This window comes from Pyrus communis, chromosome 12, assembly GCF_963583255.1.
Source record: "Pyrus communis chromosome 12, drPyrComm1.1, whole genome shotgun sequence".
Taxonomy (NCBI): domain Eukaryota; kingdom Viridiplantae; phylum Streptophyta; class Magnoliopsida; order Rosales; family Rosaceae; genus Pyrus; species Pyrus communis.
Window position 1 is genome coordinate 12,928,272 of NC_084814.1, and position 22,883 is coordinate 12,951,154.

The 22,883-nt window shown below is 39.6% G+C and overlaps 2 protein-coding genes across 2 annotated transcripts; one reads left to right on the top strand and one right to left on the bottom strand.

Annotated features, from left to right (window-relative positions):
* Positions 1 to 1,642: 1,642 nt before the first annotated feature.
* On the bottom strand, positions 1,643 to 2,080 carry LOC137710018 (uncharacterized). Its single transcript, XM_068448984.1, has one exon. It carries the CDS (start codon positions 2,078 to 2,080, stop codon positions 1,643 to 1,645), a length of 438 nt encoding a protein of 145 aa, XP_068305085.1.
* Positions 2,081 to 19,878: 17,798 nt separating this feature from the next.
* On the top strand, positions 19,879 to 20,532 carry LOC137710019 (uncharacterized). Its single transcript, XM_068448985.1, has 2 exons — positions 19,879 to 20,103; positions 20,224 to 20,532. Exons 1-2 carry the CDS (start codon positions 19,879 to 19,881, stop codon positions 20,530 to 20,532), a joined length of 534 nt encoding a protein of 177 aa, XP_068305086.1.
* Positions 20,533 to 22,883: the final 2,351 nt, after the last annotated feature.

Here is a 22,883-nt window from a genome sequence, read left to right on the forward strand (position 1 = left end):
TCTCTGTACTCTACTTCATCAGCTTGGTAATGCAATTATTGATCTTTGAAGACCATTGCTCCATACTGTTGCTTTCTCGGGGGGGGGGGGGGGGGGGGTTGCCCAAGCTTGGTTCATAATTTCTTTGCATCTTAACTTTTTTGCCCAAAATGCCTTGAACCGAAACAAAATTTTTTCTTTCACCACATTCGGATCTCCATGTACTAATATTGGACGATGATGGAACCCCAGTACAGTTCTATGTGTGACCATCGTGTTAAGCCATATCGCATGTCAACCCTCATTAACAAGCACTATATCGAGCCGGGCCTCCACCAGTTGACCATTCCTCGTTTCTTTCCATGTATATTTTGGGTCGTTGAACTCTAGATCCATAAGCTCCAGCTTACACATGAATTCCTCCAAGTATCTTGGCCAGTTGTACCTGACTTATACACCACCCGATTTCTCATGTTCCCACAAGAATTCATTATAATCTTAACCGCATACCTATGGGATGGTGTCCGGTTTGAACTTCTGAGTCATGCCTTTCCAAAAACCTGCCTTTTTAGCCTTATAGGAAATGCCATATATTCTGGTGAAGCGAAACACACAATATGCATCAACCAGACTACATTTAGCTTTAATATAGTTTTGAGTGGCCTTGATAATTACCACCTTCATCGAATCATCCCACCAAAGACTTAGACCCCCCGCTCTCCCCACAGGTGCGACGTTATAACTATTTGCATAACCCATTCACCATCTGACTCTTCATATTCTATGATATTTCATTTTCGTTTCCGAAAGAAAAATCGTAGAGGGTCTGCGTTTCCTAATTTGCCTATGTAGGGCTCGAACTACCGTGCCCGACCCAAGATCACAGCAGTTCCAAAAGAGGTAGATCATGGTGACCATGCGGTAGTTGAAGGCCAGCCGCCACCACTTCTATGTGAGTTTTCTTAGTCTCTCGTAATCTTCCCGACTTTCCTTGCCAGTATTGCATTTCTTTCACCCACAAAGATGTCCTCCAGATACTCCCACATCTCCTGGTACTCTACTGAGACTTCCTGCAGTTCCTCCTCCGCATAAATCGCTCTTTCCATCATCAGGCATCTTTCCCTTGTGGTTGTTCTCTTTAGTCTAGCAATAACCCTTACCTTTTTTTCTCTATCCATATTATCTTCTTCAATTGTTTTTTTTTTTTTTTTTTTTTTTTTTTTTCCTGTGGGGAGGGTGCGTGGTCCTTACCTTTCTCTTTCGACTTCTATTTTGAACTACTACCACACTTCCCATCTTTAGATCATCTTCATTCCCTCCTATCATACCTTCCATGTTAGAATCTGACCTCCATTTATTTTGGGGTCGCAGAACAAAGGTATGATTCAAAATTGCAACTCCTTCACTTTGACTACCGGTATCTTCTTGAATTTCCTCTATTGTAATCGTCTGATTACGTACTCTCCCACCATGCAATTCCAGAGGCTCGAGACCCACCATAAAACGACTATTTACCAGAGGCCTATATTCCCCCATTATCCACTGGGTTGGATTGATGCTTGGCCCATCACTTCTCCTATGTATTATATGCCACTTCTTTGAGCCCTTGCCTTTCTCCTTTTGCATATCCCCATGAAGAGAAGTTTCTATTGGGTCAATATTATCATGCTTGGCTTCTTCTATGTTGTCTTCTCTGCTTCTTTGATGAGCTGGCCTTGAGCCCATTCTTGTCGCCTCCGCCAATCTCTGTTCCCCCATAATAGCCAACTATTTCCCCGTACCCTGCAATGTCACCTTTTACAGGTTCAAATGAACACTCCTTATTAGAATGTCCAATTCTACCACATCGATAACAAAAGTCCTGTAGTCTTTCATATCTGAACTCCACCCAAGTTTCATTGTTGTTGTCCCTCGGAAGCCAACATCCAGTGATTAGGGGCTTCTTGGTATTGACAATCACCTTTACTCTCAAGAATCCCCTTGCCATTGCCAGATCTTCCAAATCGTTGAACTCCCCTATCTTTGAGGCCAATCTCCTCACACTTTCTTCAGAGATCAGGTATGGAGGAACATCCTTGATTTGTATCCAAAATGACACCATGTCCATAATAACTTCCTCCAAAGCTAGCCCTTGCGGCCATCATTTGACCGGAAAATTCCGCTTCATGACCACACATGGTACATGGTGTAGGATTTTGACTATAGTATTTTCATCTTGGACTGTGATAATGAAAGTATTGTCTTTTACCCACTTCACTTCAATCTTCCCCATCTCCTTCCAAGAAGATCTGAGAATGTTTCTAACGCTCCATTTATTGAAGCTTTTGTTAACCAAAGCTGCTCCCACTAACTTAACTCCATGCTCCATGGTGGATAAATCTATGTTCCTCTCTAGATGGACCACTAATTCCTTTACATCCGTTCCTGCCATTTCTGTCTGGGTAGTAGTTGTCTCATAAGTTGCTCGAACAAAGTTGCACGACAGATAATCAGTTAATTCTATTCCCAGGTTTCCTTTCAATTTTTCCTTAATTCTCTCACGCACTACACTTCTTGTTAACTCCAATTGAAAGTACACAATGACCACCATCAAAAGAAAATGGGTTTGTAAGCATCTATTGAACATTAGCTTGGATCGTACCTTGCCATTAATGCCGGATTTAATGTTATCTAGGTAGTTAGTCTTTACCTCAGTTGTTGCAGATAACTGGAGGTTATACTGTCCGATTGTCGGGTTCATGTTTCGTTGGGTCAATGAATGACTATTTCTTCTGCCTATCCTCTCTGCTCCACTTTTAATTGTATAATTCATTTTCATATATCACGGTGGTTAAGGATTCCTCATTCTCTTTTACACCTTCCCGTTTGATTGGACCCTACTGACCTGGATCTGAGTTGGATTAGGGATCATGTGACAAGGAAGAAAGGGATGTGGGTCAGGTGACAGAGGGTAGAGGGCAAAAAGGAAAAAAAAAAAATCTAGGGGATACTGTGTTTGATGTTGGTTGATGGGTAATAATTGCAACCAGAATCGCAACACTGGTTGAAACTGAGTTCAGTTGAGCTTTAACTTTTTCAGGAAAGGGATTGCCTCACAAAAGAGGTACTCTCACAAGGGAGATGATTGCTCTCACGGCGGAGAGAGGCTTTGCAAACAATAAGTATCCAAAGATGTTTGTTAAGGTAAGTGCTAATTTCATCCACATCTACTTTGGTAAAGTCACAATGTAGTTCCTCTGGGTTACAGGAGCATGGCGTTTGTGTCAAAATCTCAAGGAAGATAAGGTTCAATGAATCAGGAATGGTCTCCTCCTATGGATCTCAAACTATATGGTATGACCAATCTAAGTTTTAGATTTAATTGTCCTACACTCACTTTCAAAAAACAAAAAGATTTGAGTGTTAAGTTACTTTGGTTTCCAAAAATAATAAACTAGGGGTTTTTGAGTATTAAGTTACTCTCTTTTGCAAAAATAATAAGAGCAGCTTCAGCGTCTGCTGGAGCCCAAGGGATAGGCCTGCAAACAATGGCAGAGAGCTTGAGCAAGCAAGCCCAGCGTGTGCTAGTGAAGGAGCTCGAGCAGGCCCGAGGAAGAGGCTCGACACGAGTTGCTAGCGCTAGAGCCCGAAGGTAACATGATGCAAGGCTGACGTATGGGCGAAGTCAGCCACGTTTTATATATTTTTTGCATCAGGCACGTGCACTTCAAGCGTGCGTGGGTGATCGTCCGACAGGATTTCAGAAGTGGGGTCCGCAGCGCACTTTGGCAAAGTTATCGTGGGGGAGGCCATATGGCTTCCCCACATCTATTGGATTTTAGCAGCTACAATTTGTGGACCGTTGAATTTCCAACAGTAAAAAAAATTTAAAAACTTAATTTAATATTAGCCGTTGGATCTGAGATCAACGGTCCACGTTATTTGCCTTTATAAATTAAAAAAAAAAAAGAAAAAACAGTTTAAAAATCAGAAATCTTACTGTTGTGCCACATAGCACAATCTAGAGTGTTGAAATTCAATTTTTTTTAAAATCCAATGGCAGAGATTAATTAGGGGAATTAAAAATTAAAAAAATGTAAAAAATTAATAAAAATCCGAAAAAAAATTTGAAAAATTAAAAAAAAAATTGATTTTACCTTTCTATAAATACCTTCTCATTATCTTTTACCTTACACCACAATTTCATATTTTCTCAACTACTTTCAACCACATTCCTATTTTTCTCTCAAAGTTTCAATCCAATTTTTTTCCAACAAAATGACTACTGATGCAGGTACGAATTGGACGCTTATTGAAGATGTTGCATTGTGTACTAGCTAGGTTGAAGTTACTCATGATCCAATTATGAGTAATGAGATACAGTTGCGAGAAATGTGGAGTCTTATTCATACCAATTTTGGTGGGAAAAGAACCAAAGAATCAATGTCCAGCTGTTGGAAATTACTTAGCCAATCATTTAGTACGTGGAGAGACGCCTTGGCACAAGCTAGTGGTAATCTTCAAAGTGGGGAAAATTTAAGGGATCATGTGACATTCCACTTCACCCAGGGAGTGGATCCTGTAAGCCTTATATGTATATTCGCATCTATACCTAGCACGAGGCCTTTTGGAAGCTCACTGGCTTCAGGCTCCGTAGGAACTCCGAAGTTAAGCGAGTTCGCAAGAGAGCAATCCCAGGAAGGTGACCCATTAGAAAGTTCTCATGTGAGTTTCCAGAAACAAAACCGTGAGGATGTGGTCGGGGCTTAAAGCAGACAATATCGTGCTACGGTGGAGTCGAGCTTGGGATGTGATGGGGGCCTGGGCCAGGATGTGACAGATCAGGTAAGAATATATTATTTATTTGTTTGTACTATACCCAAATTTAGATTATAATTATTTGTTTGTATTATTTATTTGTTAGCTACTCTGATTATAATTATTTGTTTGTATTATATATTTGTTAGCTACTTTGATTATAATTATTTGTTCGTATTATTTATTTGTTAGCTACTTTGATTATAATTATTTGTTTGTATTATTTATTTGTTACCTACTTTCATTATATTATTTCTTCTCCCGCATTGTGTAGGAACTTCAAGCACAAGCTCGGTATAGTGCCAAAACCAAAAGTAAAAATAAATCATTCAACCAGTGGGAATATTGGAATATTGTCAAAGATTGTCCTAAATTCAAAGTTGTGCCTGTAGGTCCTGAAGTTTTGTTGTGTTCCTTTCAAGTGCAAATATAAGGATAGTATAATGGCACAAGTGAGGGTGCCGAACCACAAGGATTGATTAGACCTCTACAAATTACTAGCTTTATGTGAACCCTAACTTAAAAAAACACTAACAAATTGAGTTTTGATTTTGATTTGAGAAGTAAAGTAACTTAAAATGCAAGAGAACGTAAATATGAATAATATAATGATTCAGAAACAATGGGAATGGAACTAGGGATACCGATTTCACCATTATAAGTCAATTCCATGAAAATTAAGTCAAAACGCATTCAACTCTCCAATCTGCAACTAGGGTTCATTTTACTTATTTATGATCATCCATTTGATGTGTGGTTGTGATCAAGTACTCCTAATCTGCAATCTAGTTGTGATGTTCAACTTAGATTAGCAAGTAAGAATCCATTAAGAACAAGAAAACTTCAAAGAACCAAAGAAATCACATGGCAGGATGTATGCATAGCAGTTTCTTCATTCATTCACATGTCCACCAAGATTAAGCATGATGTGTACTATAACCTTGATTAAATTGTTCATGAGCAGCCCTAATGGTGATTAAACGTTAAGATTATCAAACAAATTAAACTATAAATGAAACAAGAACACATATTGGTAGTTTGAATACTTTAACTTAATTACATAGAGTAGGTTTGCAAGACTACATCGAAATCCCCAACTATGAACTTAATTACACAACATGATTACATAATATATAAATATCAAGAACAACATGAGTGAAATTAAAGTTCATAGAAGAAAGCCCCTTAAAGCAATTCTAATGTGGAAATCCTTCAAGAACAGCTTAGCTGCGTGGTTTCTTCGGTGGCAACGGATGGTGAAGGGAAATAGGGTTTTGTTTCTGGAAGAAAGGCCAAAGAAAGAGAAGAGAGAGAGCTTTGGGCGACCCCAAGGGGGGCTTGTGAAAAAATGATCTAAAAGCCTAGTATTTATAGGCTAAATGGGCTGTAGCTGATTACAAGGTGATCCCAACCATTAAGCCAAAGTTTTGAACTTTTTTCCCTATTTGGCTCCTCCAAATCAGGCTAGATATTCCAATTCCTTTCTCATTAAGCTCCTGGTCTTCCTAACAAGCTAGATTCGTCTTGGATTCTTTATTTGGGCTTCAAAACAGGCCACTAAACTTCTTTCCACGGTTGAATAAGGGTCAACCCCAAAAATGGCATGTTTTCACTTCTTTTGCCTTCAAATTGATCCTAAAGTACATGTAACTGCACACTAACATGAAATAAGGTAAAATGCAGCTAGTTTAACTCAAAAACATCACAAAGAAGCTAGAAATGGATGATATAAATGAATGAAATATATGAGTTATCAAGTTTTCATAGACAACACCCCTCTACACTTTACGCCCGATCATTCCTTGCATGTTCATGAAGATGACGCAGAAGAAGTGCCCGAAACGCCCCCCCTGAATATGCGTCAGGGTCAAGCCGTTATCCAATTAGGCCTTAAGGTAAAAAGGCTTCAAAGAGAAAAGGGAATGCTTCCAAGAATGATTTTGCAAAGTATGTGGAAGAACTTGCTTGTCAAGGTGAACTGAGTTTGGTGCAAGAAATGGCTAAATTTGAGGCTGAAAAAAGCTAGAGAGGAGGCAAAAGCTGCAGCTGTTGAGAGAGAATTTCAAGCTAATGAGAGAGAAAAAAAGCTACTTAGGCAAGAAAGGGAACAAGTTAGAGAAGAAAGAATGGCTCAACGAGATCGTGACATTATGAACACGCCTTTAGAAGGGAAGTTTCCAAATTGTAAATATTTTTGGAAGTCGGAGAAAGCGGAAGTGGTGCGAATGAGACGTGCAAGAGAAGTGAGAGCACGAGGAGATGGTCCTACCACGACAAGAGATGATCATCCTAACACCACAAATTGGTTAAGTGATGATGAATAGAGTACTTTTTGTAATCGGAGCTCATAATTTTTCAATCACTTTGGGTTGTAATTTATTATTTATTGAATAGAGTACTTTATGTTGTTTCCAATTTATTGAATTTAGTACTTTATTTAAAGTGAGTAAATTTATTTATTTTGGTAATTTATTTATATTAAGAGAGTCTTTATTCAAATGACATAAGCACATCAAATAAAATTACATAAACATACCAAATAATAAAAAAAAAACTCACTAAATGAATTAAAAAAAACACACCAAATAAAATTAAATACCAAATAAAAACAAATACACTTAATGAACTTAAGTATCTTGAGCTTGTTTGAATTCCCACTGGTGCTCTATCAAGTCAATTTGCCAGGCCTTGTGCATATATGGCGAAGTGCAGTATATCGTTGAATGAGCCTTTCATTGTAATATCCATCCCATTCTAATGGCTCGAGTTGCACGGATTCTTCGGTGGCATCATGAGCACAATATATTTGTGTTCTAGAATTGTTCATATATTCATCAACGGCATCATAATCGTACTCATCTTCTACAATCATGTTGTGAAGAATGATGCACGTCATCATGATGGATCGAAGCGACTTTACATCAAAAATTCTGGCAGCACCCCTAACAATCACCCATCGAGCTTGGAGGATACTAAAACAGCGCTCCATATCCTTCCCGCACCCCCCTTGACAGCTTGCAAAGTGTTTTTCCTTTGCACTTCATGGATGTGGCATTGTTTTGACAAACTTTGACCACCTTGGGTAAATGCCGTCTGCTAGGTAGTATGGCTTGTCGTACTTATGTCTGTTGACCCAGTAAGTGATTTTTGGTGCCTTTCCTTGCAGGACATCATTGAACATTGAGGATTGGGTAAGGACATTGAGGTTATTTTAAGCTCTTGGGACCCCAAAAAATGCGTGCCAAATCCATGTATCAAAAGATGCCACCGCCTCCAAAATGATATTTTTTGCTCCTTTTCTGTCCCCTTAAGCACCTTGCCATAAACTTGGATAGCTTTTCCAAGTCCAGTGCATACAGTCGATGCTTCCAAGCATCCTAGGATAATTCGCATCTCGCCCTTTTTCAGAAGCTTTTGCAAGTCCAAGTCAGTAGGTTTCTGGAGGTACTCTGTGGTATACATAGATTCAATTGTTCTGCAAAACCTCATCAGGGACTCAAGAATGGTTGATTTCCCCATCCTCGCTATCTTACCCACTTGGTCTGCAGATGTTGCATATGCAAGCATCGAAATGCAGCAGTAATTTTTTGCTTAGGAAAGAGACCCATAGCACCAAAAGCATCATTCTTTTGCACAAAGTAAGAATCATGGATGCAAACAACAATCATGATTTTGTTGAACAAATGCCGTTCCATTTTAAAACGACATCTAAAGTACGTATCAGGGAATGCACTATTACAGACAAAATAATCGTACAAGAGTTCTATACCTCGTTGTTGCCTACTTCTATCAAGGTTTCTGGAATGGCTGGGTCTGCAGATTTGACCCACAGTTTGGATGACTCGACGGGAATGTGAGGCTTTGCCCATTTTTGCTTTGTCATCTCTCCTTTTACTCTCCTCATACTTTTCCCTCTTATTTTGAGCCACCTGGAGATTGAACATTCTTTCTGATTGGTTAAACAATTCTTCCTCTTGCTGATCGATTTCCCACATCATCCTTGAAGAAGAAGACATTGTAAGAAGGAAGCAGAAACTATGAATAATGATAGAAATCTTCAGAAAATTGGTGTGAGATTTCTGAGGATGAATGGTGGATTATATGAAGAATTCAAAAAGGATTAAATAGTGAATAGCCTGGAGGAGCCTTTCCCACGATGGAACTGCTCTAAACTAGGGGTTTGTGTTGCCCGAGTACGAACTTTGGTTTCTAATCTTTATTGCTTTTGAAATGGACTATCCTGAATAGGCGGTTTGGTCTTAGTTTTGATTGCTTTCAGTTTTTCGTTTCCATTTGTAGAAAGACAATAATATATATATATATATATATATATATGTAGATTAATAAACAAAAGAAACAAAAGGCATATTCAAATGGGTATTATTACTTAATCGGAGCGAAGGAATTAGGGAAAAAAAAATCACTGAGAAATTTTGTGTAAGTCGAGTGTGGATGTAGATGAAACTCCAAAAAAACACGCAGAGGAGAAGGGCTCTGTGTAAAAGACAAAAGTAAGTTCGTTTCATCTTTTGTATGCATTGTGGGGATGGAGTGACCCGTTGTCCCCTCTAGAACATGTGGTGGATGGTGGTTCCATCTCTGATTTTTGTAACCGTTGTAACTGGAACTCTAGTATGTGTGGCAATGTGTTCGACAGTTTCATTAATTGGAGTGTTTGTCAATTTTTATTTATTTACTTGTTATTTTGTTTTTGGTGGAAAGATAAAATGTGATGTAGTATTTGTGGGAGGACTAATCTAAGGAATCACAATGAATTTCAAGTGTGAATATTTTCATTTGGTGGCCATTGTCATTGTTGAGAAAATGCATAAATAACACAACTGGGTTAAATTATGCTGAAATTTTTAGAGTATTTCAAAATACAAATCGATTTATTTTTTAAAAGTTATGGCTATTAACATTATCACTTAATTGGTTGGTATTCATTACCGTTTCTACAACAGCCATATATATATAGCTTTACCAGCTGTTTCGATTGTGCATTCATCAAGATCTTAATTTTTATATCAATTATGTTAATTTCTTATAAAGGCTAGTCATTATTTTTTTGGTATAAATCTTTGAGCCTTATATCTCTATAAAATGGGGTTTGGCATCTCTTCTTTTTGTTCCTTTTTTTCTCTCCCGGGGCCTTGGGTGTCCCTCTCGCCTTTCTCACCACATTTTGTAACTCACAAGTAATAACTTGAACCAACTACATGATCTCTCTCTCTCTCTCTCTCTCTCTCTCTCTCTCTCTCTCTCTCCATCCATGGTTCATGCATAAACATATAGAGCCGTCCATGAATCCCTCATTCTTTGAAGTGTTGCTATGTCATTCAATTGTTTTGCACCGAAGAAAAGAATCGAGTTGTTCACTTGATTCAAGTATTGCGAGTGTATGCTTAAAAAGATCAAAAGTTGTTGTATTCTGGAGGGTAAGGGCCAGTGGTGAAGCCAGAAACTCCTCTTAAGAGGGGCTTGTAGGACGTATAAAAAAAAATAAATCAAACACAACAATATAATTAATTGAGAAAATTTAAGGTGTTTTTTATTGGCATGGAAATAATTTATCAAACAAGAGTAATGGGGCTTTAAATTTTTTATCAAGAATTTAGTATTAAGATGATTATGTCATAAGAGCAGAATTAGTGTATGGTATTTAATAAAAAAAAAGGAAAATTGAAAAAAAAATTTAAGGTGATAACTCAAAACTATTGCCATGAGATTTAAGACTAACTTTTATATGGTTTAGTTTTTTTCTTTTAAGAAAAAAAAAAAGGCTATAATTAGTGTGAAAAAACCAAAATGGGTTGTTGACAGACAAGTTTGAATTCCAACCCATAAGGGGTTGGAATAGTCAAGCTCCACTCACCATGACAGTACTAGCTGTTTACGGCCAGGAGTCGCATAAATATAATATATATAAAAATATATATTGTATATATAAATTTCAGGATGCGCCTAGGCCTAGCCTGGCTTCTATGTGGCTCCATCCCTGATAAGGGTGCCATAACCTGCTATACCTAGACATTGTCTTCAAGAGTTAAAACCTACTCTTAAGGACAATGAACTTACACGTTTCAACCTAAAATCTTATTCTAATCAAGGATTGATGAGGAACGTTCTCTACCTACAAAGGATAAGTATTTTATCCAACAAATTAAGCTTTAGAGGATTGCGTGTGCCGATATGGAAGTACTAGCAACATTTGCACAAACTTTTGTATTTGTATCTTTTCAGTTCTTTAAAAGACATGCGTTACATTTTACAAATACACAGGACCTTTAATGCTTTTGGCTAGAAATTAATGATAAAAAATAAAAAATATATAATTTTAATGGTATTAAAAAATCAAATCCAAAGATTAGTGAATAGGTTGCCAGAACTCCCCCTAATGGTAAGAGTTTGCCTAGAATCAAGACTAAGTTCTGATAAGCAAAAGCTAAGGGCTTGTTTGGTATCATATTAAATTTTTTTAATCATTTCTGAAAATATTCTTTAAGAACATTTCTTGAAATTTTTTTTTTTTTTTTTAAGACTCAAAAACATTTTTGTTATGAGATTTAAAATTGTTTTTAAATCTTAAAACTTAAACTGGACAGAAAGGAGTGTGTTTAAGTTTAAAAACTCTAAAAACTCATTTGGATGTTTTTAGAAAATATGCTATTTTTTTAAGTAGGTCTTGAGTTTAGTTTTTTAAAATAGTCCTACTAAACAAGTTTTTAAGGCTTAAAACTTAAAAAAGTGTTTTTGAGTTTAAAAAGTTGGATTGAAATAGAGTATCAAACAGAGTCTAAGTGTAACATCTCACATCGCCCAAGAGAGTGGATCCTGTAAGCCTTATATGTATATTCCCATCTCTACCTAGCACGAGACCTTTTGGGAGCTCACTGGCTTCGGATTCCATAGGGAAGTTCTTGTGTGAGTTCCCAGAAACAAAACCGTGAAGATGTGGTCGGGGCTCAAAACGAACAATATCGTACTATGGTGGAGTCGAGCCCGGGATGTGACACTAAGCTTTCCTCCCGTCAGGGTCAGTATAAAGAAGCAAAGGAAAACATTGAAGCTATCATCATCTCCAAATCACCGTTGCTGATGCACCCACATAGGTGCTCTCTCTCTCTCTCTCTCTCTCTCTCTCTCTCTCAAATTTCCTTCCATTTGGGTTTCTCTTACTTTTGTTATAGTAATTTCATTGGGTTTGGTAATTCCTCTACACATATTGCAATTTGTGCTTTTCCCATCAATTAGAATTTGCCCAGAGATGGCTTATGAATTAACTGAGCAAAAAAGCAAGAATTGGTTTTGTTTTGGATTTCCACACTTTTAGATCTACGAAAATGATACATGGTTGGCTCAACCTCAAGAATTTTGCTCAAACTTTTGGATCCCAGCCCCGTCACTTTCCCCACACTCTTCCCCACCCCTTGCTCATCCCCTTCCCCCAATACCTCGGTTTTCACATATTCACCCAAATCCCATTTTATAATTTTACTACGCTAATATCATACCTTCATTTGTTTCAAATCTCCACACCACCACCATTTGGTTCAAAATTCAAGTAAGCTTTTTAGTATTCTAATCTAATCTCAATTAAGTTATATTCTTATTAGATATTGATGGAGATTTTTACTCTATTATTGATATGATTGTTGATATGTTTTTTGTTTGTATACTCATTTGATTATTGGAATTGGAATTTAGATAGAATTTTTGTTTATTGGTTAATTGGTATATGTTTTGTGTTTTTGTTAAATGTGTAGTTTAGAAATAAGAAATAAGGAAAGATTTTTCAAGCCAAAGCCAATAGTACCATATATTTGTTTGGGTAGTTCGACCTCAAGACAAAATGAGTGTGACATTGATTTTAATAATCCTAAGAGAGACCGGGAAAAAGAATTTGAATGAAGTACTATCCTCCTAATATTTAAGATGAGGTCCGAAGAGCGTATTTGCAAATGGGACCGTGTAGGCTTACAAAGCATGAGTTCCCATACACTTTGCATGTAAAGAAAAAGTGACAATTTAACATAGTCCGACCCGGAATATCCACCTAGACTTTGAATCTAGTTGTGTTGGCCGACACAAGGAAGGTGATGAAGCCATAAAGTGTAGTGATGTAGAAAATGTGAATACATTTAAACCTAAAAGTGCCTAAATGTAAGAGTGCGCAAGTGAGCGAGATTGACCCCAATTCACACGTGATGTCAAAGCATAAGTAAAGTATATTAAAAGTAGGATAAGAATTATACCATCGAAGGTACTCTCCAATACCAACATTTGCCAAGAATCATTGTCTACACAAAAGCTCTGCTAGTAAAACCTAGATGCGCAAAAAACAAGGAAGAGTCGACCTAAAAATAAAGTTTGGAAAAACCTTTTCGAAAACGTAATAACCCCTTGGCATAAAACAAGTATAGTTTCCAAATATATATACTACATATAGCATGAAAGCACTTACCATAAACAGTAGTAATACTTCAAAAATACGGTAAGTCAGAGTATTTCACATATAAAACATATAACATCCAATAATCACACTACATCACGTAAACACACATATAATATCGAGTGCTTATCGACATATGCTGACACATGAGCTCATGCAGAGATATTTTGACATGAATAGGATTGGGTGTAACAATGATTTACACTTTAGTATTACAATCACGTGAAGACTGGTGCTAAGCGCGTCACATACGAGTCCTAATTACTTATAGCAATCTAGGACAGGACTGGCACCTACAATAGATCAAAAGTGAGTGTACGGTGCGATGTGAACATACACGTGAAGATTGACCCTGCCCCAGGGTGAGTACTAACACCAATGTAGCACACGATGAACAAATAACGTAAATATGATCATGTAATGGTAAATCGATAATTCGATAATTCTAATCAATGAAACACTATTCACAACAGTAATAACAATTAAGACATCCATAATAATACACATATCTGTGCATCCCATAGGACGTAGCATAATTTCATAAATTATGTCAATACGCTAATTCTTTTAAACATTAATCTAATCTAGGTGGAATGTAGAAAATTCTTTATCAAATATATAAATGGATATCAAATATATATATATAATATTTAGAAGCAAGGACCCACTTACAGATATTTCCGAAGTCGTAGCTGTTTGAACGAGTAAATGTGGATCTCTGATGCTAATCGTACCTAAACATAATAAAGACCCCTTAGTAAAACTTAATTAAAACATTTGAATTTAGTGAAACGGATGGCTGATTCGGAATCAGCTCGTCGAAATATGCTAAGAAGGGTCTCATGAAGTTTTCGTAAAAAGTAAACGACAAGTCAACGGTCAACCCTAAAAACTCAACCGAGGCGGTCAATTACATTAAAACTTTGGAATTTCACTAAATAAATGCTAAAAAGGGACTCAGGGCATCGAAATTAGCCTGTGAGGGTTTCTGAGAAAATTTCAAAAAGGTCAACGCAAGGAATATTCCAAATCCAATTAGGAACCAAACCGGATTCAGGTTTGGGCTTTCCCTTTTTTTTTTTTTTTTTTTTTTTCAACAAGTCAGGTTGACCCATTTGGGCTCGCGAGTCACATCTGCCAGACCAAAAGAAGAAGAAGGCCGAATTCTGGAAATTTTGGCCGGGAAACTTCCCTGGGTCCGTTTAGCTTCAAATCTTAACCATTTTTCACATTCAACCTAAAAAAATGAAGCTTAAGAGGAGGAGGAATGGAATTATACCAGCATTTGGTCCTGCTGTGGTTGAAAAGAGGCCTAGAACATCTCACAAGTTCGCCGGAATTCAGGGAATGTCTCCTCGTCGTCTCTGTGTAGTTCCACCGTCCACAAGGATGAAATGAGATGGGTTTAGAATGTCCCGAGGCTTACCTAAGCCGTGAACGGTAAGATTCGCTAAAAATGATGGGGGTCATGATGCCATTGCATAATAAGGTGAATGAGGGAATTTAGGAGAGTTTTCCTTTGTTTTTGGGTTCGTAGAACTCATAAAAGGGGTGCGTGACCAAGGTGTTGTGGTCGGGGAACTCGCTGGTGAAAATGGCAGATGGTGGTGGCTCGAGTTAGATGAAAATGGTGGCAACATCGCTTGCGTGTTTTGGTCTGTGTTAAAGATGGCAAGAGATGATAGGGCAGATGGTAAAGGGACAGTGAGGAGGATGGTGGTGTGGCTCGCCGACATGGTGAATGGTGGTTGTCGGTTTCTTTGCATTTGCAAAGAGAGAGAGACGAATGAGAGCTAAGGGAGGAGAGCTCGGGAGAGTCCCGAGAGTTAAGGGAAAATAAAGACACATGGCAAAGATAGAAAGGAGAGCTTGTGTAGGTGTGGGTCCCATGAACCAGAAGATTATTAAAATATTAAAAATATACTTCCAAAAATTATTAAAATAGTCAAGGACCAAAAGTCTAAAATGTAAAATTACTAAAGTACCTTCACGTTCGTAGTTACATAAAATTTTAACTGTAACTCCGATATCGATTCTGCTTGCACCTATACGTTCGTAGTAACGAGTACTACATGAATATGGTAAAATAGTAGTTTGTATGTGTCATGAAAAGACGGTCAACGAAACAATCTCGCCTCTAGGGGCATTTTCATCATATTCACTCTTTTAAAATTAATAAAATTACAAAATTAGGGACGAGTTGTTGCACAATTTGTTGTTTCATGGTTTGAAGAATATGATTGGTTGGAGTACAGTGTGGAGCCAAAAATAATCACAAGATGACATGTGGATTTTTGGGTGAAAGAGGACAAAAATACCCTTGAGGCATACTGGGATTCCTACGCGCGAGTAGCGGGCAATCATCACTCAACCAAGTCAAAAGTGCCCAAAATAGGTAACAATTCAAAACCTATTTCATCCATCGACATCAAATCCTTCCTACAAGGTCATTCCCAAAAACATTCCTTTTGAATTATGTTAATTAGCTAATTAATGGGTTTATTGCCTAATTAATCCATTAATTGTCAATTAAACTATCCATAACAACCAAAAAAATACACAAAGGGCCAGTCACCTTCTCTCCCAAAGGGACCAGCCATACCTTATATATTCTACCACATCTTCTCTTTTTATCATATTAATTAGCTAGTTAATTAGGCAATTATTCTATTTGCTAATTAATTTGCTAATTAATTAGCTAATAATTTCCATAACTCCCAAATTAAAACAAATCAAGAACCTAGCCCACAAAGGGAGCTAGGTGGCCGGTTCTTTCTCACCCAAGGAGGCTGGTCACTCTTCTATTTAAACCCCATCATTCTCCTCAAAGTTCACTTCCAAGTCTCTTACTAAAATTCTCTAAAATTCTTAAACATTTTCTCTCTAAATTCTAACTTTGGCATCAGAGGTTCTTCGGCCAAAGCCCCTCACCATTCATCGTGGGCGTGTGAGGCTCTTGGCCTTGACCAAAGGTGTTAATTGTTTTGTAGGTACAATTTTGTCCAAGAAGAAGAAGGCGGAAATTTGCATCGACAAATTGTTGCTTTCATTGAGAGAAGAGTCACACACTCATAGAAGACTCTTGGATCAAAAGGTTTTTCTATTTTCTTGTCCATTTGTAGATTTTTCATACGTTCTTATCAGTAGAATTTTTTATTTGCAAAGATTCTTTGATAAAACGTAAAAGAGAAATACAATGGCTAGAAATTTGGAAAATTCTACAAGTAAAAATTTCAATATTCAAGAAATGGGACCACAGTGATCCACGAGGCTAAATGTGATCATAGGAGTGGCACCATCACTAAGAGGCTCCATCATGGCAACCACCGCAGTGGCCACCACAGTCACCACTACCCACGGCGAGGTCCATGGCACCACTACCACTGCCCGAGTCATGCCATCCAAGCTTGCACGGGCCCAAGCCCAAGCCGTGCCGTCCGAGGCCCATGGCACCAAAGCTATAACCCAAGCCTCGCACTCGCATGCATCATGCACTGAGCAGCCTACTCCTACAACCAAGCCTACTTCCGCGGCCCAGCCTGTTCTCGTGGCTTCCCAAGCAGCCCAAGTCAGCCCAAGACTATCTCAACCATCCGAACCTACCACTAAGCCGAGGGCATTTTCACCATATTTCACCATGGATTTGATATTTCCTAACTCAAATCTCGTGCCTGAAGTCTACCACCCTTCCATTGCTCAAGGAGGCACATTCTTTCCAAGCACCTCCAATCCAAATGGCGAACAACACTTGTCCTGACAAGTCATAGCGTTAACGAGTGCCCTTGTACAACAAACGACCTCGGTGAATCAGCTCTTACAGCGTACCGAGATCCAACGTGCCCCAGACGAGGTGTCCCACACTAGGACAAGGGCAGACAAAGAGCTTATCCAGCAGCACCCTGGCAAACTGCCACTAGACCAACCATTAGCTGAGTGTTCGGGAAGCGTACATTCCCGATTGGGCGCCCGAGATAGCATATACTCTCGTCTAAGAGCGCGAAGGAATGAGCATACACTCGTGGTTGGGGCCACATTCAAATAATCAACATGAGCTGCCTTCCAGGCGGAGCATTCATTTGCAGCTAGGACCGCAAGGAGCATTATCCATATCACATCGGAGTATGTAACACGATGGACAGAGAAAATGAGTCACTCAATCCGACTCAAGTTCAACCAGCAGCTTACGATGAATTCCCTTGCCTGCTAAGAATGGACCACATGCATCGCTGCCACGGCATAGACGAGCTAAGAACATAAAATAACAACTTAGACCGGCAGGTCAAGACCAGGGGCAGATAAGAACTCCACTTGGCAAATTTAGGAAGAGGTAGAAAGGCTCCTCAACAAGCGATTGTGCGATTTCCAATGCAACGAAGGGGCCGATGAAGCACTACGACGAGATATGACCAACATGAGCATGTCACCCTTCACGAACGAGATTGAGCAGGTAGAGCCTCCACGAAAGTTTAGCATGCCACACTTTGCATCTTTCAAATGAGATGGAGATCCAACAACGCACTTGAAGCACTACCGAAGCACAATAGTCCTTTATCGGAGCAACGATGCCCTTATGTGCAAAATCTTCACGACTATTGGTTTCACACCTTGCCACCACGATTTATCCGGAGTTTTGATGATCTTTCCTTGGTTTTTACCAAAGAATACTTATCTTATCATTCAATTAAGAAAAAATCCAACCACTTTTTCAACGTAAAGAAAAACCCAAAGGAATCACTCCTCGACTACATGAAGAGGTTCAAAGCAGAGAAAGCGAAGATCGTCGGATGCGACGAATCAATAGCAAGTGCCAAAACGGAATCCTAGCAGATCACCCACTGTTTGGAGAAATGATCGTGAAAGAAGATCTAACTTTAGCATACTTATTTGCTCTAGCATAGAAGCATGCACTTTAGGACGAGGCTCAGCGAGCAGAGAAAGCGGCCGAGCAACCTTGAAAACAGTCGGCAGAGGCTCAAAGGAAGGAGGACGGGAAACAATCCAGCAAATGCAGGCAGGAGGCCAAGCGTAGGGACTGACCTACGAACAAAAAAGGCCTGACGACCATGAACTATTCTAAGTTCTCAATTTTGATCCACCAAATCCTTCGCGACATCAAGAACGAGCCATGGTTCAAACTGTCGAAACAATCAAATGAAGATACTTCCAAGATGGATCACACCAAGTATTATGCATTCCACCAAGGTCTTGGATACACAATCGACGATAGCTACACTTCGAAGAACTATCTAGAGAAACTCGTGAAAAAGGTAAAGTTCACAGATACTTAGATAAGCCAGCTGTGTAGCCTAGAAGGAATGCAAACAACGATGAAGAGCTGCCCAACAAGATAATTCGAATTAATGGTATCCTCGCCGAATCCGAGCACTTAGGGGCCACCAGCAATTCCAAAAAAAAAAAGGAAGATTCAGCAGGCTCTACTAGTCTCACAGATCCAAGCAGTTGATAACCAACATGGACCCATTACTGGCTTCACCGAGCAGGATGCAGAAGGAGTTGATCTTCCACTCGACGACGCAGTAGTAGTATCTGTCCAACTAGTCGACAGGATGATGGTTGACAATGGAAGTGCAATCAATCTACTTCAATTCTAAGTCATTCAGAAGATGGGCTTGGAAAGCACAATTTTACGTCGAGCAGAGGTACTCACCAGATTCAACAGGCACACCTCAATTGCCATTGGCTATATCACACTTGACGTGAAAACGTCGCCAGTTGTCTAAAAGCGGACGTTTACGATCGTAAGCGACCCGTTTCCCTACAATGAGATTCTTGGGAAACCTTGGTTGGTCAAGCTGGATGCCGTCACTTTCGTCAAGTACCAAAAAATTTGATTCTGCATCCCAAGATGAGGAGTCGGAGAAATCAAATCTGACCAGACCGTATCCTGACGATGCACTATATAAGTATTGAAGGAATCAAAGAAGAAGACCTTTACCCCCATAGAGGCTACTGAGATCCAAAGGGATGAATAAGCTACCAAATAGCAATTACAGCAGGCGGATTGAGAAGATGGTGTCCAAGCAGACGAGATAGGATGGAAACTCGAAAAGGATGCCGAATACATCATTCTTGATTCCTAACAGCCGGAAAAGATGGCTAGAATTGGCTCACGTCTAAGACCAACCGAGAATGAAGAACTCATAGCTTTCTTTAGGGAAAATCGAAATGTTTTTGCATGGTCACGGGACATGCCCGACATCGACCATGAGATAGCTTGCCACAAACTGTACGTTGATCCCGCTGCCAAATCGGTGATCTAAAAGAAAAGACATTTTACACTCGAGTGAGTAGCGATCATCGAGGCAGAAATTGACAAGCTATTAAAGGTCAGATTCATAGAAGAGGTAGCACACTTAGCATGGCTTGCTAATGTCGTGCTAATCATGAAGAAATAGAATGGCAAATGGAGGGTTTTTGTAGTCGACACCAACCTCAACAAAGCATGCTCAAAAGATCCTTATCTTGTCCCTGGGATCGATATATTGGTAGATTCAACTTCTGGGAAACAACTACTCAGTTTCTTAGACGCATACTTAAGCTACTCAGTATTTTGGACGCATATATTGGTAAAGAAGCTTGCAATTCATTCTGATTCCCAGCTAATTACCAGCCAAACTACTAGGGAGTACATGGCAAAACATCCAAGGATAGCGCAATACCTAGATAAGGTACGCAGAAAGCTTGAAGTATTTGAGACTTACACCCTCACTCAAGTGCCGCGGGTAGACAACGCCCACGTGGATGCACTAGCCAGCTTAGGCTTCACCCTTGATTATCAACTCAAACGCTCGATTCCGATTGAGTATCTAGACAAACCAAGTATAGAGGTGGAGCCAACAGCCGAGGTGTCACAGGTTAGTGTAACTCCCAACTGGCAAAGTTTTATTATAGATTACTTGGTCAATGGCACACTCCTCATAGAAAGGTTGGAATCTAGAAAGCTCCAAATAAAGGCAGCATTTTACTACATGTAGAATGACATTCTCATCCGAAGATCCTACACTGGACTGCATCTCTGTTATCTAGCACCTCCCGATGACTTGAAGGTTCTAAGCTCAATCCACGAAGGCATTTGTGGAAACCACTCCAGAGGCCGATCCTTAGAACAAAAGGCTTTTAACGCATGCTACTACTGGCCTACCATGCACCAAGATACTGAGGAGTTAGTACAAAAGTGCGATCGTTGCCAACGCTACAAGCCGACACCAACACTGCCTGCCAATGAGCTACATCCGCAAACGAGCCATTGGCCGTTCATGGAATGGGCAATTGACCTGGTATGACCTATGCCACCTGTTACTGAAAGTAGATGCATGATGATCGTGGCAACCGACTACTTCACCAAATGGGTAGAAGCAAAGCCCATGACCACCACGACTCAGACGCATGTAGAGTGCTTCATATGGAGGAACATCATTTGCCGATTTGGCATCCTTTAGTCCATCGTTACCGACAATAGCCGCAATTCGTGGGCAAAGATTTGGCGAAGTTCTTTTAAAAGTACGACATCAAGCAGCATATGTCCACGCCGAGATACCCTCAAGGCAATAGGCAGGCCGAAGCATCCAACAAGACGATCGTCGACTACCTCAAGAAATCACTCACCAACAAGAAGGGAAAATGGCCAGATGAACTCCTCAAGCGTCTATGGGCATATTGCACCACCAAAAGACGAGCAACCGATGAAACTTCTTTCTCTTTGGCATTTGGTTAAGAAGCAATCATTCCTCCCAACATCATTGTGCCAAACATTAGCACTCTACTACCAAGTATTGACCAGAATAGTAAGAAGATGGCCACAAGCTTAGACCCGGCAGAGGATAAGCCTGAGTAAGCCATCACCCGCATCGTAGCCTACCAGTAGCAGCTCATCTCTAGTTATAACAAAAGGGCCAAGATCCGGCAATTCCAACCTGGAGATCTAGTCCTAAGAAAAGCCTTCATCACTACCCACAGAGAAGGCTCCAAAAAGATGGATCCCATCTGGAAAGGTCCGTACAAAATCAACAGAGTAGGTGGCAAGGGTAATTACACCATTGCCACCATGAACGACAAAGAGATCAAGAAGCAATGGAATGCCTTCAACATGAGGAAGTACCATGTGTGACCTCCCACTATATCAAGACCCGAAAACTCAAGTAGCTTAACGGGCACTACCTCGCAAGCTGAGGACTATCCAATTGTTATGCATTTATTTACAACTAAGTTATTCGTTCGTTTCAGTCATTTTTCAATGAAGAATTCAGAAGTAATTTACAACTTGGCTCAACTGCATGTCTACAATAACTTATCTATCCTACACTTCAAAAGAAGATCGCGCCCTTCTTATGGACTCTCCAATCATAACTAGATGCAAGATGGCTTGCACCGGCATTCCTAGAAGTAGCCACAATGGTCTTTTTCAAGGCTTAGCTAACTAAAGGATTTTGGATCTTTTGGTCTAATCCTCGGGAAACCAGGCCCTAGAGACGGAGGGGGCACATGAAGCAGTACGCTCTATAGACGGCTGCCCTGGAAACCTAAAGCTGTTACTGAGTGCACTAAGGTAACTTACCGTTTTTCGGAAGACTGCCTACGGCTTGCCCTTCGAGCAGTAAAGCCATACTAGACTTATACAACTGCACATTCTTGTGAAAGGTTTAACAAGCTAGCGTGCATATATGAAGTTTTATCAATTGACGATATGCTACATAGTCAATAAACTTCACCTCTGCCAAGCGTAGAACAACCTACACCAAATCCTAAAGTGTTATGATACTTGCTACGCAACCTACGAAATTGGAGAAAGTCAAGGTTAATAGCTTGGTGGTTACATGGACTTGTCTACTTCTGTAAGTTAGACATCTGGTTGCCAACCCTATGGCTAACAACTTTGCGAAGTTCTACACCAACACTTACGGCTGCATAAACTACGTGGCCTGTCTACTTATAAAAAGTAGCACGCCTGCTAATGGTCTATAAAGTCTAAAGGTTAAGGCATGAACAAAAGAAGCGAAGATGGAGAAAAGTAAAGGAAACAAGTTTATTAAATTTTCTAGCAAAATTGATAAACAACTAGCAAAGATCGAAATAGTTTAAGCAAAATAAAAGCAACAAGGAAAACAAAGAAAACCCTAAAAGCAACTTAGAAGACTATTCTTCAGCAGCTTGGACATTCCACGACTACTTGGTCGCCACACCTTCAGCAGCTGTGATGCCCTCAGTAGCGGCATCATCTGACACTTTACCCCCAGTTATCCTAGCCTGGGTACCAACTTCTCTGACTATTTCACCAATAGAAGACTCAAAGTAAAGGCGAGCAAGTCTTCCGGAGAAATAAAAAAGGTCTCGAAGTCTTTACCAGAAAACTCAAAGTCAGACAGCCACCCAAAAAGATGATCTACATAACCCAGCTTGTAGAAATCGATTTGATTCTAAGTAAGTAAAGCCTCGAACCTAGCCTCGAACCCTTTAACTGCTCATTCTCCTCGAGCAGACAAGCACGAACCCGCTACAGCTCCTCCACTTCTTTCTTCAGATTGTCGTTAATCTTCAGGGAACCTTGGAGTTCCAACACTTGAGGCTTAAGCTTATCAACAACCTTCTTGAAGTGGATCACTTGGTTATAAGTAGCGATTAATTCTTCATTATTTTC